The following is a 21440-nucleotide window of genomic DNA, read 5'->3' as shown; positions in this document are numbered from 1 at the left end:
CAGTGCAGAAGGCCTCTGTTTGCCTGCAGCAGAGGTTCACTGTGTTGATTTATTGGGCTTTCTAGATATAAACTGTAAACGGATCACTTGGCCACCTCAGAGAGTCACTCCATAGTGTTATTGATTCCCATCTGTAACTGAAAGTGATTTCTTCACTGTTTTCCTGTCAACAAAATCTCCCCATTGCCTTTTTTATCGGATCACACTATTACGTCCATCTGCTCATTTTCTTGCCATTGTCTGCAATGTGTAAGCTAGTTACTGCTCTACCGTATCACATAGAATGAGTTATGGATTGATATTGAATGCTTCTTCGTGGTGCATGCATGTGGTGTGTAAGTGATTTAATAGAAAACGTCACACCAGCCTTTCTTTCTTAATGCCTGCAGCCGCTCAATTCAATTTATACTCAACCAAAGCATGGTTACATTTTAAATCACATCACACTGTTTATCTTCCATGCAAGTCTGGCTTAAGACACTGTGATTGATTTTTCAGGATGAAGCCCCTCAGGGTCACTTGTGAACCATTGTTGTCTTTGTTTGTTCTTTCTAGGGGGCTGTTTGCAAGTAACTATACAGAAACCCATTACCTGGAAGATGGAATTGCAGTCACAGGCTCTCACAACTTCACGGTATGTTAACAACCTTTCACTTGTTTTTATTGTTAAGGCTGACACAATTATTCATCAACCACCCAACAGCTCTCAGGAATGGCGGGCTTCTGTGGTCTTCCTGTCGGGTTCACTCATTTTGACTTTTTTTCACTTTATACCTGACAAACAAATCTTCTTTTTTGCAGTTTATGAGTTAATTGCTTCATTATACTTTATTATACTTTGTATTGTCTCCAACCATGCAAGGTTTGGATTTGTTTTCTTGTGATATGTTCCAGTGTTATCATACATATTTCTAATCTTCATTAAGCTCATTTATTTTTTCCAGAGCAAAATATGTTCTGCTTTGAAATACAATGGGTCTTTGAAAACATCTACCATGGATCCATAAATATCCCTCTATTGAAGGATTTTGTTATTCCTTAGAAACAGCAAGACTATAAGGAAAGTACGTGTAGAGTATACTGTTCTGATGAGTACGATGTGGCTGCACCACGTGGAACAGTTCAGTATGCCTCAAAGCCTCCACCTGCTTGCCTAATTTCAGTGATTTAATCATCTGCAGTTTGGAAAGCAATTAAACGTCTAATTTATGTTCAGATACCCGGAAAGCATAATAATAGACAGCCTGTGAGGTCTGTGTACAAAACGGCTGGCCTACTTATGCTGAAATCCACAAAAGAGGAGATTAATATAATTCAATAATGGTCAGCCCACGCAGTGAATGTAACAATATTTTCCTCTTGAGACTGCTGTGAGACCAGAGCTGGACCGTCATTGGCTGGGCTCTGTCGCCGTTCCGAAGCTTCGAGGTAATGCAGGAGTTGAAGCGGGTCAGCTCAGGATGTACTCTGAGACACTGAGAGGCCTGATGGCATGAATAGCGGTAAGATGAATGAGGTGATGGGTTTAGGGCTTCTGCACGCACCTGGTTGGTTTCCTTAAAAGTTATTTATTTATTGAAGTCTTTAGAATATTTGAGGAGGAGGAAAAATGCCATCACAATCTCCAAAAGCCCAAGATCATGCCTTCATCTTGCTTGTTTTGTTTGATAAACAGCCCAAATATTCAAATGAAACTTGTGAAAAGTGGAGGAATCAATCCTGCTTAGATAAATAACAGAGCTAACAGCTAATGCTAAAAGAGGTTGTTTTGAGTTACGTTATGATGCTCTATTCAGTAAAAATGATTATTGGGCTAAGGCAAATTATAACGTTATCATGATCGGTTTAAACTAGTAAAATGTAGTTTTTGCAAGAAACTTGAATAAATCCAGTTGTTTGAAGGAGATGTTTTCACAGAAATATAAAATAGAAATTAGAGTGGGAATTAGCATTTGTTTAACTTTAAACAGTAGCTTTAGGCAGCTTATAATACATAAACTAATAATGTAAAAATGTTTTATATCAAAGCAAATGTTTAATTAAGAATATAAAAATGTATTTCTTTATCATTTGAGTCATGCATTTTTATGCAAAGGACATTATTGTGTGCAATTTAAACAATACAAATGTTGTTTTTTTGTAAAAAAGGAAACCAATGAGTTGTTAGTCTCATTTTGTCTTTTGTATATTTACTATTGCTCCTTCATAAAGCAAAGTATCTTTTTATGTCAATAATCAATTGAGTAATTGGTAGGATACTTGATTACTCAAACAATGGCAATAGCTGCAGCCCTACGATTAAATGAACTGGTGGATTAAAACTTGAAAGCATGGACCAAAGGACCACTGCCAGTAACCTGTATGTACCGCTTAAGTCTCTTACCAACTTGGGAACCAAGATACTTCTTTTAACCTCCATCCCTCCTCTCATTCCTCTCTGATGACAACAGCCAGCTTTTCATGGGAGGATCTGTTTTACTGGAAACGGCTAGATCTTTTGAGACTGATCTCAAGTTAATTTATTTGTCCTGCCGCCAGGAGCAGACTGATATAGTGATCTGGGCAAGGGATCTGGAGGGTTCAGTTGTGAGTCAAAGGAAAGGTACTGCTGGGAGTGACCTTTCTCGCTATCATCCACACACAATACCATAAATGAGTACCATGTGCTGTAACAAAAGCCATCTCCTGGGAATATGAATCCCTAGCATGGATATTGAAGAGTTAACTTAGAATAATGAATGCATAAACTATGTAATGTTCACACCCAGGGTTGCCTCCCACAATAAGCTGGGCATTAGTTATTAATCTTTCTTATCCCAGATGTGAAGACCAAAGCACTTTCCTCTCTCATGTCTTTCTGCTGAAACCTTAGAAACAAAAAGTCTATTCATATTCCCCATATCGATGCATCACAGTCATGATCTCATCAAAGAAACATGAGGTGGTAGCATTAACTCGGCGCACTAAATCCAGCCCTGCTCCTCCTCGCTCCACTAAAATTTCATATTTCATGTAATGGGCTGTCCTGTCTTTGCACCTTTTTACCTTGCAATAATGGATAGTTCCCTTTCAGTACATCTCTAGGTAGAGATATGGAAACTGGCCAAACAGACGAAGACTTCCTTAATGTCCTCTGAATAAGATGTTGGTTTTTGAGCGGTAGGTTTGGGTTCCAATAGCCAAATCCATTATTTAAGCTTGTCTCCCAAGATTTATATTCCTAAGCTACGCAACTGTTCTTTGTCAATACGTTTTGGATCAAATGTAAGGCTTCAAGGACTGTAAGCATTTTTTTTTCAGTTCTTTTTGTTTTTATTATTCATAGACATTATCCAAATCTGGAGACAGGTTTCCCATTTTGAATGTGGCTCCAAAATGTTAAAATGTTTACCCAAATCTCTTATTAAATCTTTAATCAACTCAGATACAAACAGTAAAAATATAATGATCAGGTGTTTATTTAGTTTAAGATGTAATATGATTAATACGATTCACATTTATTTATTTTTTAATCAACATGTGCTCTTTGTAAGTTGTCAATTGATTTTTGTGGTCCTTTGGGAGCAGCAGAACACATTCATTACAGCAGTCGATATTGCTAATGTATTAGCAAACAATTGCCTAAGTCCAGTAGTAACTCTTCTTTTAGCTCTGTTTTGGTCTACTGCTAAATGCTCCTCTATGTTCACTAAGTGGCTAACTTTTTGGCTGAATGCTGCTATGGCTGGAATTGACACTGGTAAGAGAAGTTACAGAGAAAATAACTTGCCGTGTGTGTAACAATCTAAACGAGGGAAACCTGAATGATGCTAAAACAAACTGGGTCGGATAATAATTACCTCCACCAAGTAGGTTATGTCTTCTGTTTGGTTTGTTTGCCAGCAGGATTACGGAAAAACGCCGAAAAATTGGGAAATTTAGTAGAATGAGCCAAGTGGAATGACTTGGCATGAGCCAAGTAAGAACCCATTCAACTTTGGAGCAGATCTCCAGGGGTTTCTTAAGGATTCAATCAGTGGATTAATTACTAGATCCAGATTGGAGAAAAAGCTAATTTGGGAGGTAAGACTGAAAGACACTATCTACCCATGCTGTTTTTAACTAGCTTGTGTCAGAAGTGAGAACCTAACCTTACTTTTTGCAGAATTATTGTGAAGAAGTTCTGGGATGCCAGATCAGCCAAGGCTACCATTTAACTCCAGAAACTCCTTCAGTCACTGAACATGCAAGATCAGCAGCTTCTCGAGGTTGTAGGAAGCTGGACATTGAGATTTACTGCCTGCACTCTATATTTAGAGGCAGTCAAAGAGGGGTGGAAAACGAACATTTCCTTGTTTTCCAGAACAGGGTGGCAGTGACCTCACCTGAGCGAGGCCGTCTAACTATAGCAAACGGGCTGTTTTCACTCCAAACCAGACGCTTCCGCCACGCCCTCTCTCTCTCTTTGCCAGGTCTGGTTCAATAAACATGGACCTAATTTGCTTTCATTGCTCGATGCTGCAGCTTGACAGGTGGTCCATGAAAGCGGGTACCTGGGAACGCAGCAGCACACACATCTTTCCGCTACCATCAAGCTGTGGTGATGCGCCTGAAGGGCTGCTGCTAACTCTGCAAAAAAGACCATTCCCCCCCAGAGTTAACTCGCTCATATTTCACAGTGATCAGCTGGAACGTCTGTCGTTGAACTGTGCTTAAAACCTAAAGACATGTTAAGTGTCGCAGTGGTCCCATCCCTGCTGTCTTGAACTTTAAATACTGACATATTTTTATCTGTGCTCACTCAGGCAAACTGCTACTACCACGGTGAGGTGGAGGGTCATGTCAACTCGGATGTCAGCCTCAGTACCTGTGCTGGTATCAAGTAAGTGTGTGAAACTGTTTTTTATTTACCAGCACCTCCTTGATCAACTATTTTGATGAGCACAATGTCATCAAAACCATTAAATGGTCATCAAAGCTATGAAAGTCAGATCCAGGTTGAAAAAAAGCAAGAATTATCCTTATAGTCTGACATGAGAAGTGTAAGCCTCATGAGTGCAACTCTGAGGAATGGCATGTCAATGGACCTCAGTAAGTAATGACATTTGCTACATTAATGCTTTGAGATGACACCCTGTTTGTAATGATGAAAAGCAGTGAACTTGACTTATTGTAAGGCTTTAGACAAGTATGGAACTTCAGTGTTTGCAGATGTCAAACAGGAGTAATGATTGCAGTACTGTCATTGGACACCGTCCGGAATGTTTTCACGAACGAGCCAAACGTCTACACCCTCTGCGGAGCGATTCTGCTGATTGTGAAGCCCCTTGCTGCTGCCCTTGGTCCTTGATATTTATTTATTTATTTATTTATTTTATCTGCAACCTGTCTGCACAACAAGACATGCACTTCAGAACTTCTTTTGACAGACAGTTACGCATTGCCTGGCTCACCGAGAAAATTTGATCTCGGTTTGGGTTGGCAGCGCTCAGGCTTTTGGGGGGGGGGGTGTTAGTGCGAGTTCTTGTGGTTGTGGATATTGTGCAAGGTTTGTGAGAATCTGACAGTTTATCCAGACTCACTTTAAATCACAAAGGCCACTGTTAAAAAAAAAACGTGAGAAAAGTTAAGAAATGGGAAACGATGGAAAAAGGCTGCAATCATCACAATGATGTATCATCTTTCGTGGTTATGTTGGGATGTCACAAATAAATCAGGATCCCTTTTGTTTCAGCCACTTCAGATTAATATTCTTTATTTGCTGCGTATATATTATATGTTTCCGTGCAATTTGAATTCTGAAAGAATGCATAGAATATGGCGATGCACCTTGTCTGACCTTTCCTCTCTCTGCAGGGGTTTCATAACTCTTGAAGGCAAATCCTATGTACTGGAACCATCTGCTGATCACTCCGATGGGACTCACTGGATCTACACAGCTGAACACCTCAATTTTGCTCCTGGCACCTGTGGCCATGATTTCAACATATCCTACCCCATTGAACACGCAGACAGCAGTCCGTTCAGGGCTTTCAGCACGAGGGTAAGGATCATTAAACATCTGCAGCTTCTACAGGTAATCTGTCTGTACTCGCAGTGTGATTTGAAACAGAGTATCTATCTTAAAGATCTCATACTTCTTCTCTTTTATTGAGATATTTTCCCTTTTTTTTTGGCATTTTATGCTTTCATTACTAAGTTGAGAGTCGAAATGACAAGGAGTGGGAGAGATTGGGAATGATGTGCATCAAAGTACCCCAGCAGGAGGCCCCCTGTCTTTCTTTTTTTAAACACATCAACAAAGTTTGCTTCTCTGAAGAAGTATTCTTCAAGCCCTCTCAGGTAGTACAAAGTAAAAGAGACATTTTAAAAGCCTTTACTGTAAGTTAAGCCACTTTTGACCTGGACAGCTCTTAAACAGGTCATATTGATCAAACCTAGTCTGGAAGTAAATCGATGAACTCAACATTTCTAAACCCTGAGTGTATTTATTAAACATTACTTATAGCTAAATCTATTGACGAAGCTAAGAGTGATGATTGATGTCATCGTTGTCATGGTAATTGTGTAAGCATTTAGCTCAAAGCACCACTGTGCCTACGTACAGTTTAAAGTGTCCTAAGTATGGTTTTAGACTCCTAACTTTGTCAATTCACATTTTGACATTGTGGTAAGTAATAGGGAATGTGTTGATTCTCAAAAACACTGTATGGATTATTATTGAATAGTTTAAATTCAAAGATTTGTGGCAGATAGTGGCTATGTTGTTGAATATTACAGTGACTGTGAAAATGCAGTTTCCACTAATCTGAGTGCATAAAGTGTTTTTTACTCAGATTGTATAAATATGTTATGAATATAGTGGAGTATTCTACTGTGACAGTTACCTAAAATTTGATAAAAAGTCATTGCCTTGCTCACATTATTACAATATATTGCAAAATGGCGGCATGGTGCTGCAGTGGATAGCACTGTCACCTCACAGTAACTTTTTAATTCACATGCTGTGACTGCAAGAGTGTTTTTTTTGGTGTGGAGTTTACATACTCTTCCTTTGTGATGAAATGATGTTTACTTCCTGTGGATTGTCTATATAGTTAACCTGATTTTTGTTATTTCAATCCTGTGAGGTCTACGTTTTCGGTTGCCTGGAGAAATGTAGGCTTTCAACCTCAATGCTTTTTTTTCTCTTTTCAATCACCAGCCTTTTTAGTCTTGTATTTAAAACTAATGGAGCCCTTTTGTGTTTGCCACTCAAATGTTTGAGTTGCGGTTTTAATCGCACTGTGCTCTGACAGGGATGTGCTTGCTATGTAGATATTGGTAAGTGGCCTTTTATATATTTTAGAAGCTACTACCTGTTGAATTATTCACTCTTTTCTTCCATCCGATCTAACAGTGTCCATTAGTGATGTGGCGTCCATGGAGAGCTTGGCTTGATAAACGCCTTTTTGAAAGTGCATTGGCTGTTAAGTGACACCGTTTGCTCCGATAGCGAGATCAGACTGCAGGCTAGTACATCATGCCTTCAGCAGGACCCGCCCATCCAGAATTAAACAGATTGCTTTTTAGAAACCCCGCCCTATCCCACAACCTGCACTCAGTCCCGTTCTACCCCACTTGAGCAGAGGGATAAATCATAAGGGTCATGGTCACAGGGAGTCTCTATCTTCTGAGGGAATAGGGCTTTAAAGATGATGATGGCCGATAAGTGGAGAACACAGAGTCCAGTGATCTCTCTATCTGACTGGTGAAGGATGGAAGGAGTGGATGAACACGGCTGATTTATCAGGTCAATAGAAAGAGACACGCTGATAGGTGTCGTAAAAGATGAAAACAGATGTCCAAGGACCCAAGGGGGCCAAGCACACATTCCATAATTGTGATGCAGCATACATGTGAGGGACTTTCCATTTCCTTGAAACTGATTTTTATTGTAGCAATTGTTTAATCGTTTCATTAAGGGGTATATTGAGATTGAGTGTGTTCTGGGGACGCAGGCCAAACATATGGCGGTGCTGGCTAAAAACATCATGCCCTTTCAAAGTGTTCGTTTTTAGTTATTCATGCAGTCATAGGGTTTTTTCTGATGTTTTACTGCAGTTATTCTTTATTTTATTTTTTATTCCTGCTGATGATTATAGCACTGGCTTCAATGGCAAGCTTTGTCCTCAGCGTTAAGAGGGCTGCAAAGATTCAGCACAAGTGAAGAAATCCTGAAACAGCAGAAGTTTCCAGCTGACAGAAACAGAGGGGGGGAGGACAAGATAACAAAAGAAGAAATCGATAATTTACCAGTGTGAAAAATATGATCCAATTCTTATTCATAAGACTTTTTTTCAGTGTACTTCAATATGTTTTATCTGCGCACAATGTCGCCTTTCATTTGTTTGAAATACTGCGTCTTTAGCTTGCCTAACACAGCGAGAGATGCCTGAGTTAGAAGGGAAAACATCTCTACTAAGTGAAGACAGATGCGGTTTGTAAGGGAGGTGGCCGCACACGGTAATCCCACAGGTGATTAAAAAAAACATGAAAAAACAGATAATATAGTGAAGGATATTCTCAAAAAGTGTCGCTTGGAACCAGATGAGCGGGAGGTCTCGTTTTATCAGCAAAAAAGTGAGAATATAAAGTCTGTTTTGCTGCACTTTGTGGCATACGAGCAAGCTCACCTCAGCATGTTACACAAGGGCGCCGAGGTGTACTGCTGCTGCTTTGATAAGCTACGATGTGCCCTGCTCGAGGGTCTAAAGATAAAGAGGCGTGCTGGCAGAGTGCCCCTGGATGATGAGTCAGAACGGGTAGAGAAGATATGATGGCTAGCTGACAGGAACTGCATGACAACAACATGAGTTCCTGCAAATCTCTTTTTCTGTCCAAGATGTCAAACCTGAAGAAAACACTTGATGGCATTTTGAGAGTGTCTTGTCTTTTCATGGATAAAAAAGAATATTGGGGGAGGAAAGATCATTTCTGAAGTGGACTTTAATACATATGGATTGAAAAGACTCAGAACAGTTGGATGCCAGCCTAAACCGTGGACCGTGAAGATAATCTAATCACAAAGCTCCATTATACGGTTTCCATCTTCATCCACACCTGAGCCAGCTCCATTTGCTTAATGAAGACAATGAGGCAATGTGCTTGAAAGTTCCAGTAAGCCGGTCTTTGTTCTTTAATTCTCTTCACCAATTTTGAAGAGAACACTGGCCTCTTTCTTCACCTTAATTCTCTGATATTGTTGCAGCGGCGGTGTGTTAAAACAGGAACTGAAGGAAAGAAGAGGGAGAATATTTTGTTCTTGTTTTTCCATTTTATGTGAAGTTGAGGCTTTTAAATGTTAGGCGTTTGTTGGAAATATTTGACGATACATTAATAGTTTCTTCCTCTTCTTCTTCTTTTATACACATGAGTGAATTGGATGCAGAAACCAATGTCTTCCATTTCCGAGTAGTACTTTCAGTTTTATATCGACAAAGAAAAAATGTGTCACATCTATACCTCCAAGTCACCTGATTCAATTCAAGAAAACATTGACTGAGTTGATTGACCATTGTGCTCATGCGTGTGTCTCCTTTCCAGTGGCCTCCCAGAGACTTGGTAATCACCATAGGCTGCATTGAGAGCACACTTGCCCATCCTGGCTTATCTATGGAGGAGGCAGATAAGAGCAGAGAGGATCCAGGCTGCCAGGCCAGCACGGATAAAGAGGCTCAGGTTGAAAGTGGGCCATAGTGTGAAGGCAGAACACATAGCCAGCAGGATAGTATAGGATCTGCTGTGTGTGTGTGTGTGTGTGTGTGTGTGTGTGTGTGTGTGTGTGTGTGTGTGTGTGTGTGTGTGTGTGTGTGTGTGTGTGTGTGTGTGTGTGTGTGTGTGTGTGTGTGTGTGTGTGTGTGTGTGTGTGTGCAGGTGAGACAAACCCTAGCTCATGTGGTGAAAGTGAGTTGCTGCCCACACACAGCACGAAAGCAGCATCTGCTCCATGACCAGGGGTTGTATGTGTCTTGTTATGGAAGAGCCCCAAAACAATGTCATCACCTTTTATTTTTATTTTTACTATTTTCTCTATATGTTGTTTCAGTTGTTTCCAATTTTTGAACAATTTTGTTATTTTAATTGTAGCCATGCTGTAGGCAGAGCTATATGGCAATGTCAGTCTGTTTGTCAGTTGTTTAAGACATTCATTCATTCTTCCAGAGCCATCATCATTAATTTGTACAGTATTTGGTTTATGACCACATGCCTGAAAAACACTAATGACATTTCCATCATCCTCAGCTGTACCTTGCATTTAGTGCTAATTAGCAAATGTGAGCGTGCAAACACTAAAATATATAATAAGACACTAAAATAAGTGGTGCATATGAAAAACATTATACTTGCACTATCAGCATGTTCGCATTGCCTTTGCTAACATGTTAGCATTTAAATACAGCCTCACTGATCCGCTAACATGGCTATTATTTGTATTATTGTTTTTTCATTTGCAATGTAATACACAAATTCTAGGTTCCAAGTCTGTACAAATCTTTAACCACACCACAATATATAAAACTCTCAGTTTTGAGTGTGACTCAGTTTGCTTCTTTTTGGACATATGCTCACTTGCCCATACTCCACTTTGTGTGCCGGTAGAGCCACTCTGCCGTTGTCACATAAATCAACGTTGAACATATCACATGCTCTTTGAATATTGGAATGAAAGCAGGGGGTAGTGTTTTATACCGTGCACTGCCAACAGCACAGGCAGCATTGTCCAAAAAACGGTGATTTATTAGTTAATATCCTGCTCCCTGTAAGAGTGTTATCGCAGGTACGTGTGACCTTTGCAGCTCTTAGTGGGTCAGACTTGAAGTGTTGCCGATTGCTTTGTGCTGATGCCGCTTCTGCCGCCTTTTGTGTAGAGTGTAGTTCAGATTAAAGCCATATTGAGTGGCCACCTACTAAATTTAGGCTGCTCTTTCAGGAAAGCTGCGGTTAAGTGTGTCCTCCTAATGTCTTCTTCTTCTTCTTCTTCTCTCTCTCAACATCCCTTCTCCTCCTCCTCCTCCTCATTTCTCTTCATCTCTTGGTTTATCACTTTATCATTACCACCCCTCTATTTCCCTTTCAAATTTACTGCCCCTTATTGCCTTGTCACCACCTAATCCCTGCCCTCACCCCCTTTTCACCCACCCCATGCAGAATAAACGCCACGTCCAGACTACGACCAAGTATGTGGAGCTGATCATTGTGGCTGACAACAGAGAGGTAAGCAGAGGTCACACCCGCCTCAAACTATTCACCCTCTCCTGTCGTATCCCACAGGAAAGGGATCAAAGGTCACATGCTTAGCTGCCCCTCAATCCCCTTGAGACGTAGATAAGATGGCTCCACCCTCTGAATTATTTTAAATCTCAGACTTAAGATCTTAAAGAGGGCAAAGAAAAGAAAGTGTTTCTTGCTGACATGGACATAAAGGTCAATGTCATGGGCTTTAGAGCCCCAGAAAGTGGATAAATGCTGGATACATGGCAAGGTGGTGGAGGTTATCTCTGTAGCCAAAGCTCCTCTGAGAAGGTCTTTGAAAGCAGCAACTGCAGCAGAAGCGCCAGTGGAATTAACACGACACCCAGCGAAAACATTTCTAGAGCTGACGCAGTGTTGATTTGTCCCAAATAATGCCTTTGATGAAAATAAACATTCAAGAGGGTTGTTCACCTCATTTTCCCCCTCGCTTTATTCCGCCTGCTTGTGTTGTTCAGTTTCAGAAGCAAGGCAAGGACATGGAGAAGGTCAAGCAGCGACTGGCTGAGATCGCCAATTACGTGGACAAGGTAATAATCAAATCAACAGAGGGGGTGGGGGTGTGGTTTAGGCGTGTGATTTATTAGAGGTCACGTCACGCCTGCTGAGAATTAACCAACTTGCGAGCGGAGGCTGATTGGATTATGAATGGATGATCAATTCCATAACTCGACTGAGAAATGTTGTGAAGAGCTGCTGTGATAAAAGGTGCCGTGGGTGGCTGTTTAATAAAACAGAGGCTGCAGAACATGATTTATTCATATGGGAAGTCATATGTTGATTATTGTTTAAAGATATGTTGAGAGCCCCTCATCAATTTTGAAGGGAGTACTTGTATAGCATTTCTGTTATAAAGGACCAGTGTGTAGGATTCTGGGGGATTAATTGGCAGTCATATCTTTTCACTGGGTATAATCACTCGAAACTACTTATCGTTGTGTTTTCATTAGCTTAGAATGAGCCGTGTTTCTACAGAAGCCTAGAACGAACAAACCAAACACTGGTTCTACAGAGGGCCTTTTGCAGAACAGAGTTCTCCGCTTGGAAAGGGACGGATTAGCGGAGATGCATTCAGTTGTTTGCATCTGCAGCCTCACCCCTAGATGCCACTGAATCTTATACACACACAGAAAATGTTAGAGAAACAGATGATAAGCCCTAATCCTTCCCTCCCTCCCTTCCCCTCCTCCCCTCAACTTCCAGTTCTACCGGGCTCTGAATATCCGTGTTGCCCTGGTGGGTCTGGAGGTTTGGAGTGATCTGGACAAGTGCCCCATCACCCAGGATCCCTTCACCACCTTGCATGAGTTCCTGGACTGGAGGAAGGTCAAGCTGCTGCCCCAGAAGCCTCACGACAATGCCCAGCTCATCAGGTAGACCTGCTTTTATAGCATACATATATCAAAGTTGTGTTCCATTGTGCATGTCGCTTTTTAAATGTTGTGATATTTTACTTTTATGATGTTTTTGTAGTATAAGCAGTATTTAGTATAGCATAGTTGTTGTTCTTCTTTTGAGCTACCCTCAAATGGCCCCTGCAGTGTGGATTTATCATGACCAAAAGACAAGATTTATTTCACCAATGCAAATTTCATTTCCTACCTCATAAAACATTTCCAAAACCCATTTGTGAATCAGCCATTTGCATGCTGTGAAAGCCTCATGAGATGTTAACAAAATGCAGACTGGTGTCAAAAAAGCTAACAGATTTCACATCTTTCTCTTAAATGACAGGGTGTGTAAAATACATCATCATGTCCAGATGCTGATACCAGTTTGCCTGTGACAGAAAAACTCAGATAAATGTGTCTACTTTTACAGAAAGGCCAAAGTTATTCCTGCTAGATGCTAGTGGAACAGAGGTTAACAAAGAGATGGGGCAGGAGGTTTCAGTTTGTCTGTCAGTAAGTCAGTCAGTCCATCACTTTGCTAACAAGTTAAGCCCAAAGCACCACATGAGGTGATTTGATGTGCAGGTCTAGTCAGCCAATCAGCCAACCAATGTAAACGTTACATAGTCCTAAAAAAAACCCCACCGTAGCCTTGAAATGCTAACACTAGCATCAACTACATATTTGCATTAAATCCGTTTGCAGATATCATCTCATTACTCTACAGTGCCACTATTGGTCAAAAACTCCAGGGGACTTTTACCTTAACAGTTGAAATATTGATGTTGGGAAAGTCTGAATCACCGGCTTCAGACTGTGGGTATAAGTCTGCCCTTGGCCGTGTACCTCCCGAACATTCTCCTCGCCTTCCGCTATCTAGTTTTGGAAGGGCAAGACTGGGACTGGTTTAAAGAAATACAAACAAGCCAAAGGGTTCTTTCCTGTATACCTCTATGATAAATGTGTGCAGCCAGACCTTTCCTTGGCGCTGACACAGCACTGTGGAGATCGGTCCAGATACGTGAGACTAATGATGTGATGACCTCTGTTTTCTCCCTATTAGCGGGGTCTATTTCCAGGGCACCACCATTGGTATGGCACCCATCATGAGTATGTGCACAGCAGAGCAGTCGGGAGGAATTGTCATGGTATGTAAAGCTATGTTCGACAGAATGTACACATGCTCACATTTCTCTAATCCATCCTGAAGGAGTACAAAATACATTTTTGGTGTGTGTCTGACTTCCCGAAAGGAGACGGGACTTATTTTATCATTTCCAGCCTCCTGCCCTTCGTTCTTTGCCTGACTCACCCCCCTCCCTGCTGTCTGACATAATACTCTCATATTTCTCCCCTGAGTCGCTTGTGTAAGGGTTGAGCTAAGGATTCCAGAGTTGATATTAAGTTGTATTAACTTCATGGCACACACATCACTGACGGTTTTTTTCCAGGAAGGCCAAGCTGGTATAGTACCCTCCAGTCAGTGCTGATAAATCAGAGCGTGTATCGATTACACGAGTAGAAACCATTGCTTCCTAATGAGGTGCAACAAATGAGTGAATTCAAGGGTACAGCTTATCCCCCGCCTGAATGAAAACGTAAGGGAGATGCCGTAAATGATCACCCATCACAGAACTGCAATCCCATACTATGGGCTCAAGTCATGTCGTATTAGGGCAAGTCATGCTATTATTTTATACTCAATGTCCCTGATTGGCTGTTTGTCTTGTGGCCTCGCTGGCTGCTGGTGAGGTTTACAGCTTTAGTCCCCAGATGGCTCTTCACTCTTGTCCACCCAGATGGTAAAGTCGGGACCATAATGATAGAGTCCTACATACGCGCATACATCAGGTCAGAGACGTAAAGGATTAGCCTCCAACCGCAGACTCTTCTGCTTGGCGAATCACGACCCCTGTTGTCTCAGTTGTCTCCCTTCGTTTACAAAGTACCTTTGAACTCATTACCCAACTTCCCCTATGGGTCTCATTGTTATGTTTCTAGGCAGTAAAATCTTAAACATCCATTTCAAACCATCTGGTTTATCTATTTAACCGGCCCCGAATGCTACATTCATTTCATTGGTGTGGCGAAACAGAACACAGACAGTGGCATGTAGTGAGCAGTCATCAGTCAGCGAAGGTGTCTCGGTTGTTCCAGGAAACTGAATCAGAGGGGCTTCTTTGCACGAATACCGGCTGCGAGCGGAGAGTGCAGACAGCTGATGACAGTTACTCTCAAAAGCCCCCAGCAGAGCAGTTCATCAGTCTGAGCTGGACTTGCACAGCGCTACTGAATAATGCACAGTGACTGAAGACTCCAGAGGCACGGTGCTCCGACTCACAGCTGTGCATCCACGAAGAGCTGATAGCTGCTGAGGCTCCATTATTTATCCGGCCTTTTCGCATGTTCATGTTTTACACACCTTGCAGGAAAATAGCAGCACCTCATCGGACAAAGCTCTCCCTCTCTGTCGCTGTAGCTTCATCCTCAACCTTGCATCCTCTAGCACTGGTCTGTTTTTAATTTCTGTTATCTCTGCTGGCTGTGTGCTTTTCATACTGTCCTTTGAGAGTTTTTCCTCAGTCTTTCAACCTTTTTTTGCTGATTTTGCTCTGAGGAGGGTCCATGTCTTTGTTTGTGTGGATGAGGCAGCACATCTGGCTGTGTCCAAGGTTTGCCGACCAAGCTGAAGCTGACGGTCCGCAGTCTGCTGTTTTTATTTCTCATTTGAGTGCTACAACGTCGAGCAGAGGAAACGCTCTGATAAGCACAGATTCCGACAGCATTGTTTGTTTAATCTTGGCAATGTGCAATTACACTCACTTGTTTGAGTAATGTTTCTCCAGTGGGTCCTGTTGGGAACGACAATTTGGCTTGCATTAAAATGTTTTATTATTTGTTATTTTCCTCAGAGTATGTCATCAGAAACGTCTGTTTTTTTTAATTAGCTGCAATGGAGCTGAACACATTTTATTATAAGACATTGCTTGTAACATTATGTCTAGCGTAGAATTTTATTGATAAATCAGATTCATGAATAAAAGAGGTTTCAGATTAAATATTGTTGAGCTGCGATGTCAATGATTGATGTTTCTTGTCTTTGTAGGACCATTCGGACAATCCCCTGGGCGCCGCCGTCACTCTGGCCCACGAGCTCGGACACAACTTTGGAATGAACCATGACACCCCAGAGAGGGGGTGTGGCTGCAGGGTGACCGTGGATCGTGGGGGCTGCATCATGACTCCCTCCACAGGGTGAGTCACTGCGTCTATCCTGACAATTAAGAGTCAATAGATCTTCAAGATAGCTGACTCGGCACTGCAATATACATTATTGTGGGGGGTTTCATTTCAGCTAGTCGGCCTCCATCAGCCTCAGGACACACGCTATCATTCACAGCTGCAGTGCACTCCAGCGAGGGCCGCTTTTGGTTCGACTTTTCCGAAATGACGTGTAACTCCAAAACGATCTGAAATGCATCATCGTGACGTCAAACCTTCATTAAGTTTGCATCAATTCAGTCACTTATTAAATACAGCGAGTGTCGCGCTAAGGAGCCCTGATTGTGATCATATGTAAACATTATTCCACATGCTCTGCATTTATAATGTATTGTCTATAGAGCAGTAAGCAAATAATGCCGTTGAACCCATGGGCCGTTGGGTTTATGGCAGATTCCACATCTGTGCTAATGCCCTGAGGCAATATGACTCATTCTGAATGGGAAGTCAATGGTTCAATGGCAGTGCATGGCCACAACAGTGCAGTTTTGGCTGACACAATCTCAATTAGCCTAAACAAAAAAAAGTGTGTTTCTAACAACATATCAAGATAGAGTTGTAGTTGTTATATAGTTGTCACTTTACAAATTACATCTTGTAGCAGGCGGAGCAGATGGATAGGGATGTTTTTGGTGGAAACATTGGGTATCAGTTCCAGCTCACGGTCTAGTGGTCTGTGGGAGCCTCAGATTGGGGTCTCTGCTGGGAACATCCCTTTGTATTTGGTTTGGATCAGACCCAAACAGGGTAACACTATTCCTGATTATAGACTCATAAAGCAACACAGCAGAAAGATGTAGATTTATATTTAACTCTGTTTGAGGGTTTCCCTGTTCAAGGACGTTATCCTAAAATTGGCAACAAGATAAACAGTGCAAGTAATACTTGTTTCAATCTTTCTCTGCTAGCTCTCTCCCTTTATTCCTTATTCACAGCCAGTTAGAGTTTTTTTCTATTCTTTGACATACATACAATTTTAATGTTGGAAAATCTCTCTGCAAGTTCTGATAAATAGTTAAATACCTCTGAAAACTGTCTATTATACAGTTTTTTATTTAGAGAAAAACTCACCTCTCCCTCAAAATAGCGCGATCTGAAGGCTTACGTAGCAGTGACGAACGTCTCCAAATGTGAAAGAATGTAGTTCCAGTGAGAAATATATAAGACATGAATATTTAGTTTTTGTCCTGCTATCCAGAGAGGCCATGCTTTTTTTCTTTTTTTTTTCCATTTGAGAATTGATCTTGGTTTCAAAATAATCCCCTCTACACCTTCGTATTGCTCCATATTGCTGCTCTGCTATTTAATCCAGGATTAAGGAAGCAATACATTTGAATAAGGATGTTTAGGAACTCTCTATTGCCTCATTCTGCTTCCTCAGTTAATTCTAGGTCAGCACCATACGCTCTGCCTGAGGCGGTACTACATCTCCCATGAGTCCAGCTCAAGCCCCTCGTAGTTCCATGCTTTAAAACGCCATGTGGCCACACACGTGGAATCTGCTGCAATCATCTGAATGTTGTCCATCCAGCTACAGTTATTTGTTTATAGCATTGACTGTTGTGTATTCTAGGCAGGCCACCAGCTCTTTTCAAAGCACAGTGTGATCATACAGAATGCCTCTTCGCAGAACTTGGATGAGTTGGTACAAAATCCCCGCTGATTACAAGCCCCTGCGTTCAATAACTCAAAGTACTGGCAAAACTTGACTTCACTCACTCAGTGAGGAGTACCTATAGTTTTGTTTTTGCTGTTTTGATTGATCTTTCATTTTAATCAAATAGAGTGCTGGAATGTCTTCATTGTCGCTGATGGACTGATACCCATCAAGCTCTGCTGGCCTTGCTGCTGGAGATAATGGGATCCAGTTCATCATGATTATACTGGGGGGTTAGGGGAAGGTGGTGGGGGGGCAGTAAAACTACAAGCTCGCTCAGTGCCAGCTGCACATCTGCACTGAGCACTGCTTGTTTCCTGCTCACATTGGTCACGGTCAGTTGTGGCGCCCCCCCCCCCCCCTCCCCGTCCATCCAACTATCCCCCCATTAGCTTTAAATGAGAACAGGCTGGTGTCTCCATCCTTTGAGATTATATCGCACAGGAACACACATACACCAACTGAGCTGCTGCTGGGTACTCCATGGACAGAGAGACATACATATTTGCACAAACATATACATTTTGCATCTTAAAGATTAAAACAGGAACTCCACAGGGTTCTGTGCTTGATCCACTTCTCTTGGTAAGGCTCTTGCTTAGTTCTTTCATCGACAAAGTGTGGCTTGTTACCACTATTGCCGGGAAACGAGATTGGTGGCTGTTCATGATATGATATCCATGGTAAAAGAAGTCTTGGCAAAGACACATTCATGTGAATTTTCTCACCGTCAGGGTACAAATTGCATTCTGGCTGAAGCACAATTTGCCTCAAAAGAAATTTGCACCAAGGATTTTGGAAATAAAAACTTCCAGATAGTTTTATGTAGCTTGTTTCCAGATGTATGCTGACTATTTATCCATCTGGTTGAACTTTTTCTCCAAAAAACTGTTGCAGCATTTACGCAGCATGGTTTGATTATTTACTCTGTAATCAAAATGTGTTTCATTATTAAGTGCCATGATATACATGTTCCTATGAAAATAAACGTATAGTCACGTGCCATCTAAGTCAGTCACACAAACTGAGATTTTGATTGACAGAAGGACTACAAGATAAATTATTAAGACAGGGTTCATTCACACAAGGGTCAAGCCCTGAGTAAGATGATGTGTGCTGGGAGTTGATGAGATTGATACATTTCCCGTATATCATAAAATAATCAGGAATCACAGAAAGTGAGTCAATGTCCACGGGATGCCATGGAAATGTGACCTGTGCCCCACCGAAAACAGGATCTCTCTAGTATGCCTTGTTTAATTGGGTCCATAGGGAAATCAATGTGAAAATGCTCTTCGGTATCTAGAACATAGACCAGACTGCCAGGCACCAAAGGCCACAACAGATCATATCACCTAATGTCATCACCCAGAGCGTAGGCTCTACGTGCTCAAAGAAAGTCATAAAATGATTAATAAATGTGTAGTGACTATGGTTTTGAATAACATAAGCAAGTATTACATTTATGTCATGGTTACAGTTGTCAAAGTCACTTTAAATTACCTTTTTTGTTTGCCAGATGATCAAGGTCTTCCAAAATGTACTAAAAGTGTGATAGCAGAACGCAGACACGGTCACAATCCGTATTTGCAAACTTTGTATATTTCTCTAAAAATGTTCTCAAGGGCGGCGGAAAATGTTCTGGCAGATGTGTCATTGGAAAGGCCGGCAGATGTGATTCATAGCCTGATCAGTGTTTTATGGCTATGTGACATAAGCTGGCTGTGCAGGTTGTGCTGGATGGGTTTACCCGGCGTTCTGTGTGATCTGAACCACAAGGACAGACCAGCTAGGAGGAGAGAAACCTGCCAAGCTAAATTTGGGTTAAAGGACTCTGTGTATTAATGTGCTATTTGCCTGTAGAGTATTTTCATCGCTGGTGAAATAGGTTTGGGTTCTTGATCATTGTCTGCAGCAAAATTATATTTAAACCCAACCTTCATGTGTTGGTCAAGCAACATTTAAAGGTGCTGTTTGTGGCATTTAGGGGGATCTCTTGGCAGAAATGGAACATGATATCAATAAGTATGTTTTCTTTAGTTTATACTCACCTGAAAATAAGAATCATTGTGTTTTTGTTACCTTCAAAAGAGCTGTTTATGTTTGCGTCTGTAACGGGTCCTCTTTAAGGAGTCCGCAGTGTGGTACTGCCATGTTTCTACAGTTTCTGTTGGTTGCAATCTGCAACCTCACTGCTAGCTATGCCAAATCCTACACACTGGCCCATTAACAAGAAATGTGCTATTTATTTAAATTCTTTTAATACTGAAGACTGACTGTACTGCTCCCAAAAAAAATAATTTAGTAGAGTCACCTTTTGATTTCAGCCTTTTTCCGTAATTTCTGCCTTTTTTATACTGAACCCATAAAAGCTTTTTGGATGTGCATGCTCAACAATGAACACTGTTAATTAACCACAGGATTGTACTTGAGTCATCAAAAAATGCAGGAAGCTTTAAATGTCACTTGATTTTCCAGATCTCTGTTAGAGCGAATTTTGAATACTTTTTTTATTTTTTTTTATTTTTCAATTTGACAAGGTAGGTCAGACAAACAGCATGTCAATGCAAAGTACATACAGTACAATATATATATATATATATATATATATATATATATATATATATATAGTCATTTTAGTTGTGAAAGTCAGATTACCTTTAATCCTTTTTGTAAGTCTTAATTGATGACTTATTCTCTTACTCTCCACAGATATGTGGCTTACCTGTCACAGTCCATCTACCCCCTTGACAAAGCAGCAGGGCTGAGAGATGTTTGAAAGCCTTCAGCGCTGTGGCATTATCACAGTGTGTGGCAGATCATAGAGGTCTGTAATAGATCTGGGAATGATTCCTTATCACCAGACCTCCCAGAGATCCTTTAAAGCTCTGTCTGGCCAATTGCTGAACCGCAGTTACGGTGATTGCTTTGTACACTCCATCAACCATCAACTGCAGTACCTCTGAAGCTTAGGAGCAGACTGTCAAAAAAACGTAGGTTAGAGATGAACAAAAGAACACAGAGTACAGAGTAGAATTGATCCTATAATGGAACTGGAGCAGCACCAGATGGAAAACAATGCAGCAGTATGAGACAGAACAAAGAGCAGTCAGAGAGACCAGGCAGAGGTGAGCAGGACTCATCCTTTGTGAAGCCATAACAGGATGAGAACAATACCGGTCTTCTCTTATGAGGTGGTGGCCCAGACGCCAATGGGATGGGTGGCTGTCTAAAATGTGTTTTTAGTTTGCCATGAGCTCCAGATGTGCCCACCATGACTGGTCCTGGCACTGCTTTACTGCTAAATGCCATCCCCTGTAATTCATCAGTGCCTCTGCCTTTTTACGGCCGTTACAACTCCTCCCACCTCCGTACCAGTGCAGCTGGATCCTGATCCGCTCACATATCTCAGGGACGTGTTTGTTATGGATTGCATGGAGCTGTTAACTGAAGAACAGGGCTGAGTTCATGGAAATTGAATGAATGCAGCGAAACAGGGGGTGCAACTTGAGCAAGCTAATTTGGCTGGGGCTTTTGAGGGCAAAGAGGAAATCAACAACAGCAGTTGCTTAGGAAGTGGTCTGCCTGTTGAACAGCAGCCTTGACAGCTGTTCATCATAGCGTGATTCCCTGAGGTGCCCGGCGAAGAGGAAGTGGAAAAGAGGGCGCAATAATGGCTGTTATTACAGCTTTCCTTATTGCTCTTTCCTTTTGCCATTTCATGTCATTACAAATCCACTCTGATCTTTTTGCTTTAATCCAGAGAGTGCAGAGATCTGCTGCAAGGTACCCCACCTTCACCTAACTCAACCTCTGAGTAGTATTGACGTTAGAGAGCA

General features: G+C 41.5%; 1 protein-coding gene across 2 annotated transcripts in view; it reads left to right on the top strand.

Annotated features, from left to right (window-relative positions):
* LOC129091134 (disintegrin and metalloproteinase domain-containing protein 12-like) overlaps positions 1–21440 on the top strand; it is a 71078-nt gene that overhangs the window by 34535 nt on the left and 15103 nt on the right. For both annotated transcript variants that reach the window (XM_054598630.1, XM_054598629.1), the window contains exons 4-11: positions 556–634; positions 4785–4861; positions 5836–6022; positions 11170–11235; positions 11730–11801; positions 12475–12644; positions 13726–13810; positions 15769–15917. In XM_054598630.1, coding sequence (XP_054454605.1) covers positions 556–634; positions 4785–4861; positions 5836–6022; positions 11170–11235; positions 11730–11801; positions 12475–12644; positions 13726–13810; positions 15769–15917 — 885 coding nt within the window. The remainder of the gene's footprint in view (positions 1–555; positions 635–4784; positions 4862–5835; positions 6023–11169; positions 11236–11729; positions 11802–12474; positions 12645–13725; positions 13811–15768; positions 15918–21440) is intronic.

This window comes from Anoplopoma fimbria, chromosome 5 (assembly GCF_027596085.1).
Source record: "Anoplopoma fimbria isolate UVic2021 breed Golden Eagle Sablefish chromosome 5, Afim_UVic_2022, whole genome shotgun sequence".
Taxonomy (NCBI): Eukaryota; Metazoa; Chordata; class Actinopteri; order Perciformes; family Anoplopomatidae; genus Anoplopoma; species Anoplopoma fimbria.
The sequence above is the reverse complement of the archived record's forward strand: the minus strand, read 5'-3'. Positions and strand labels throughout refer to the sequence as shown.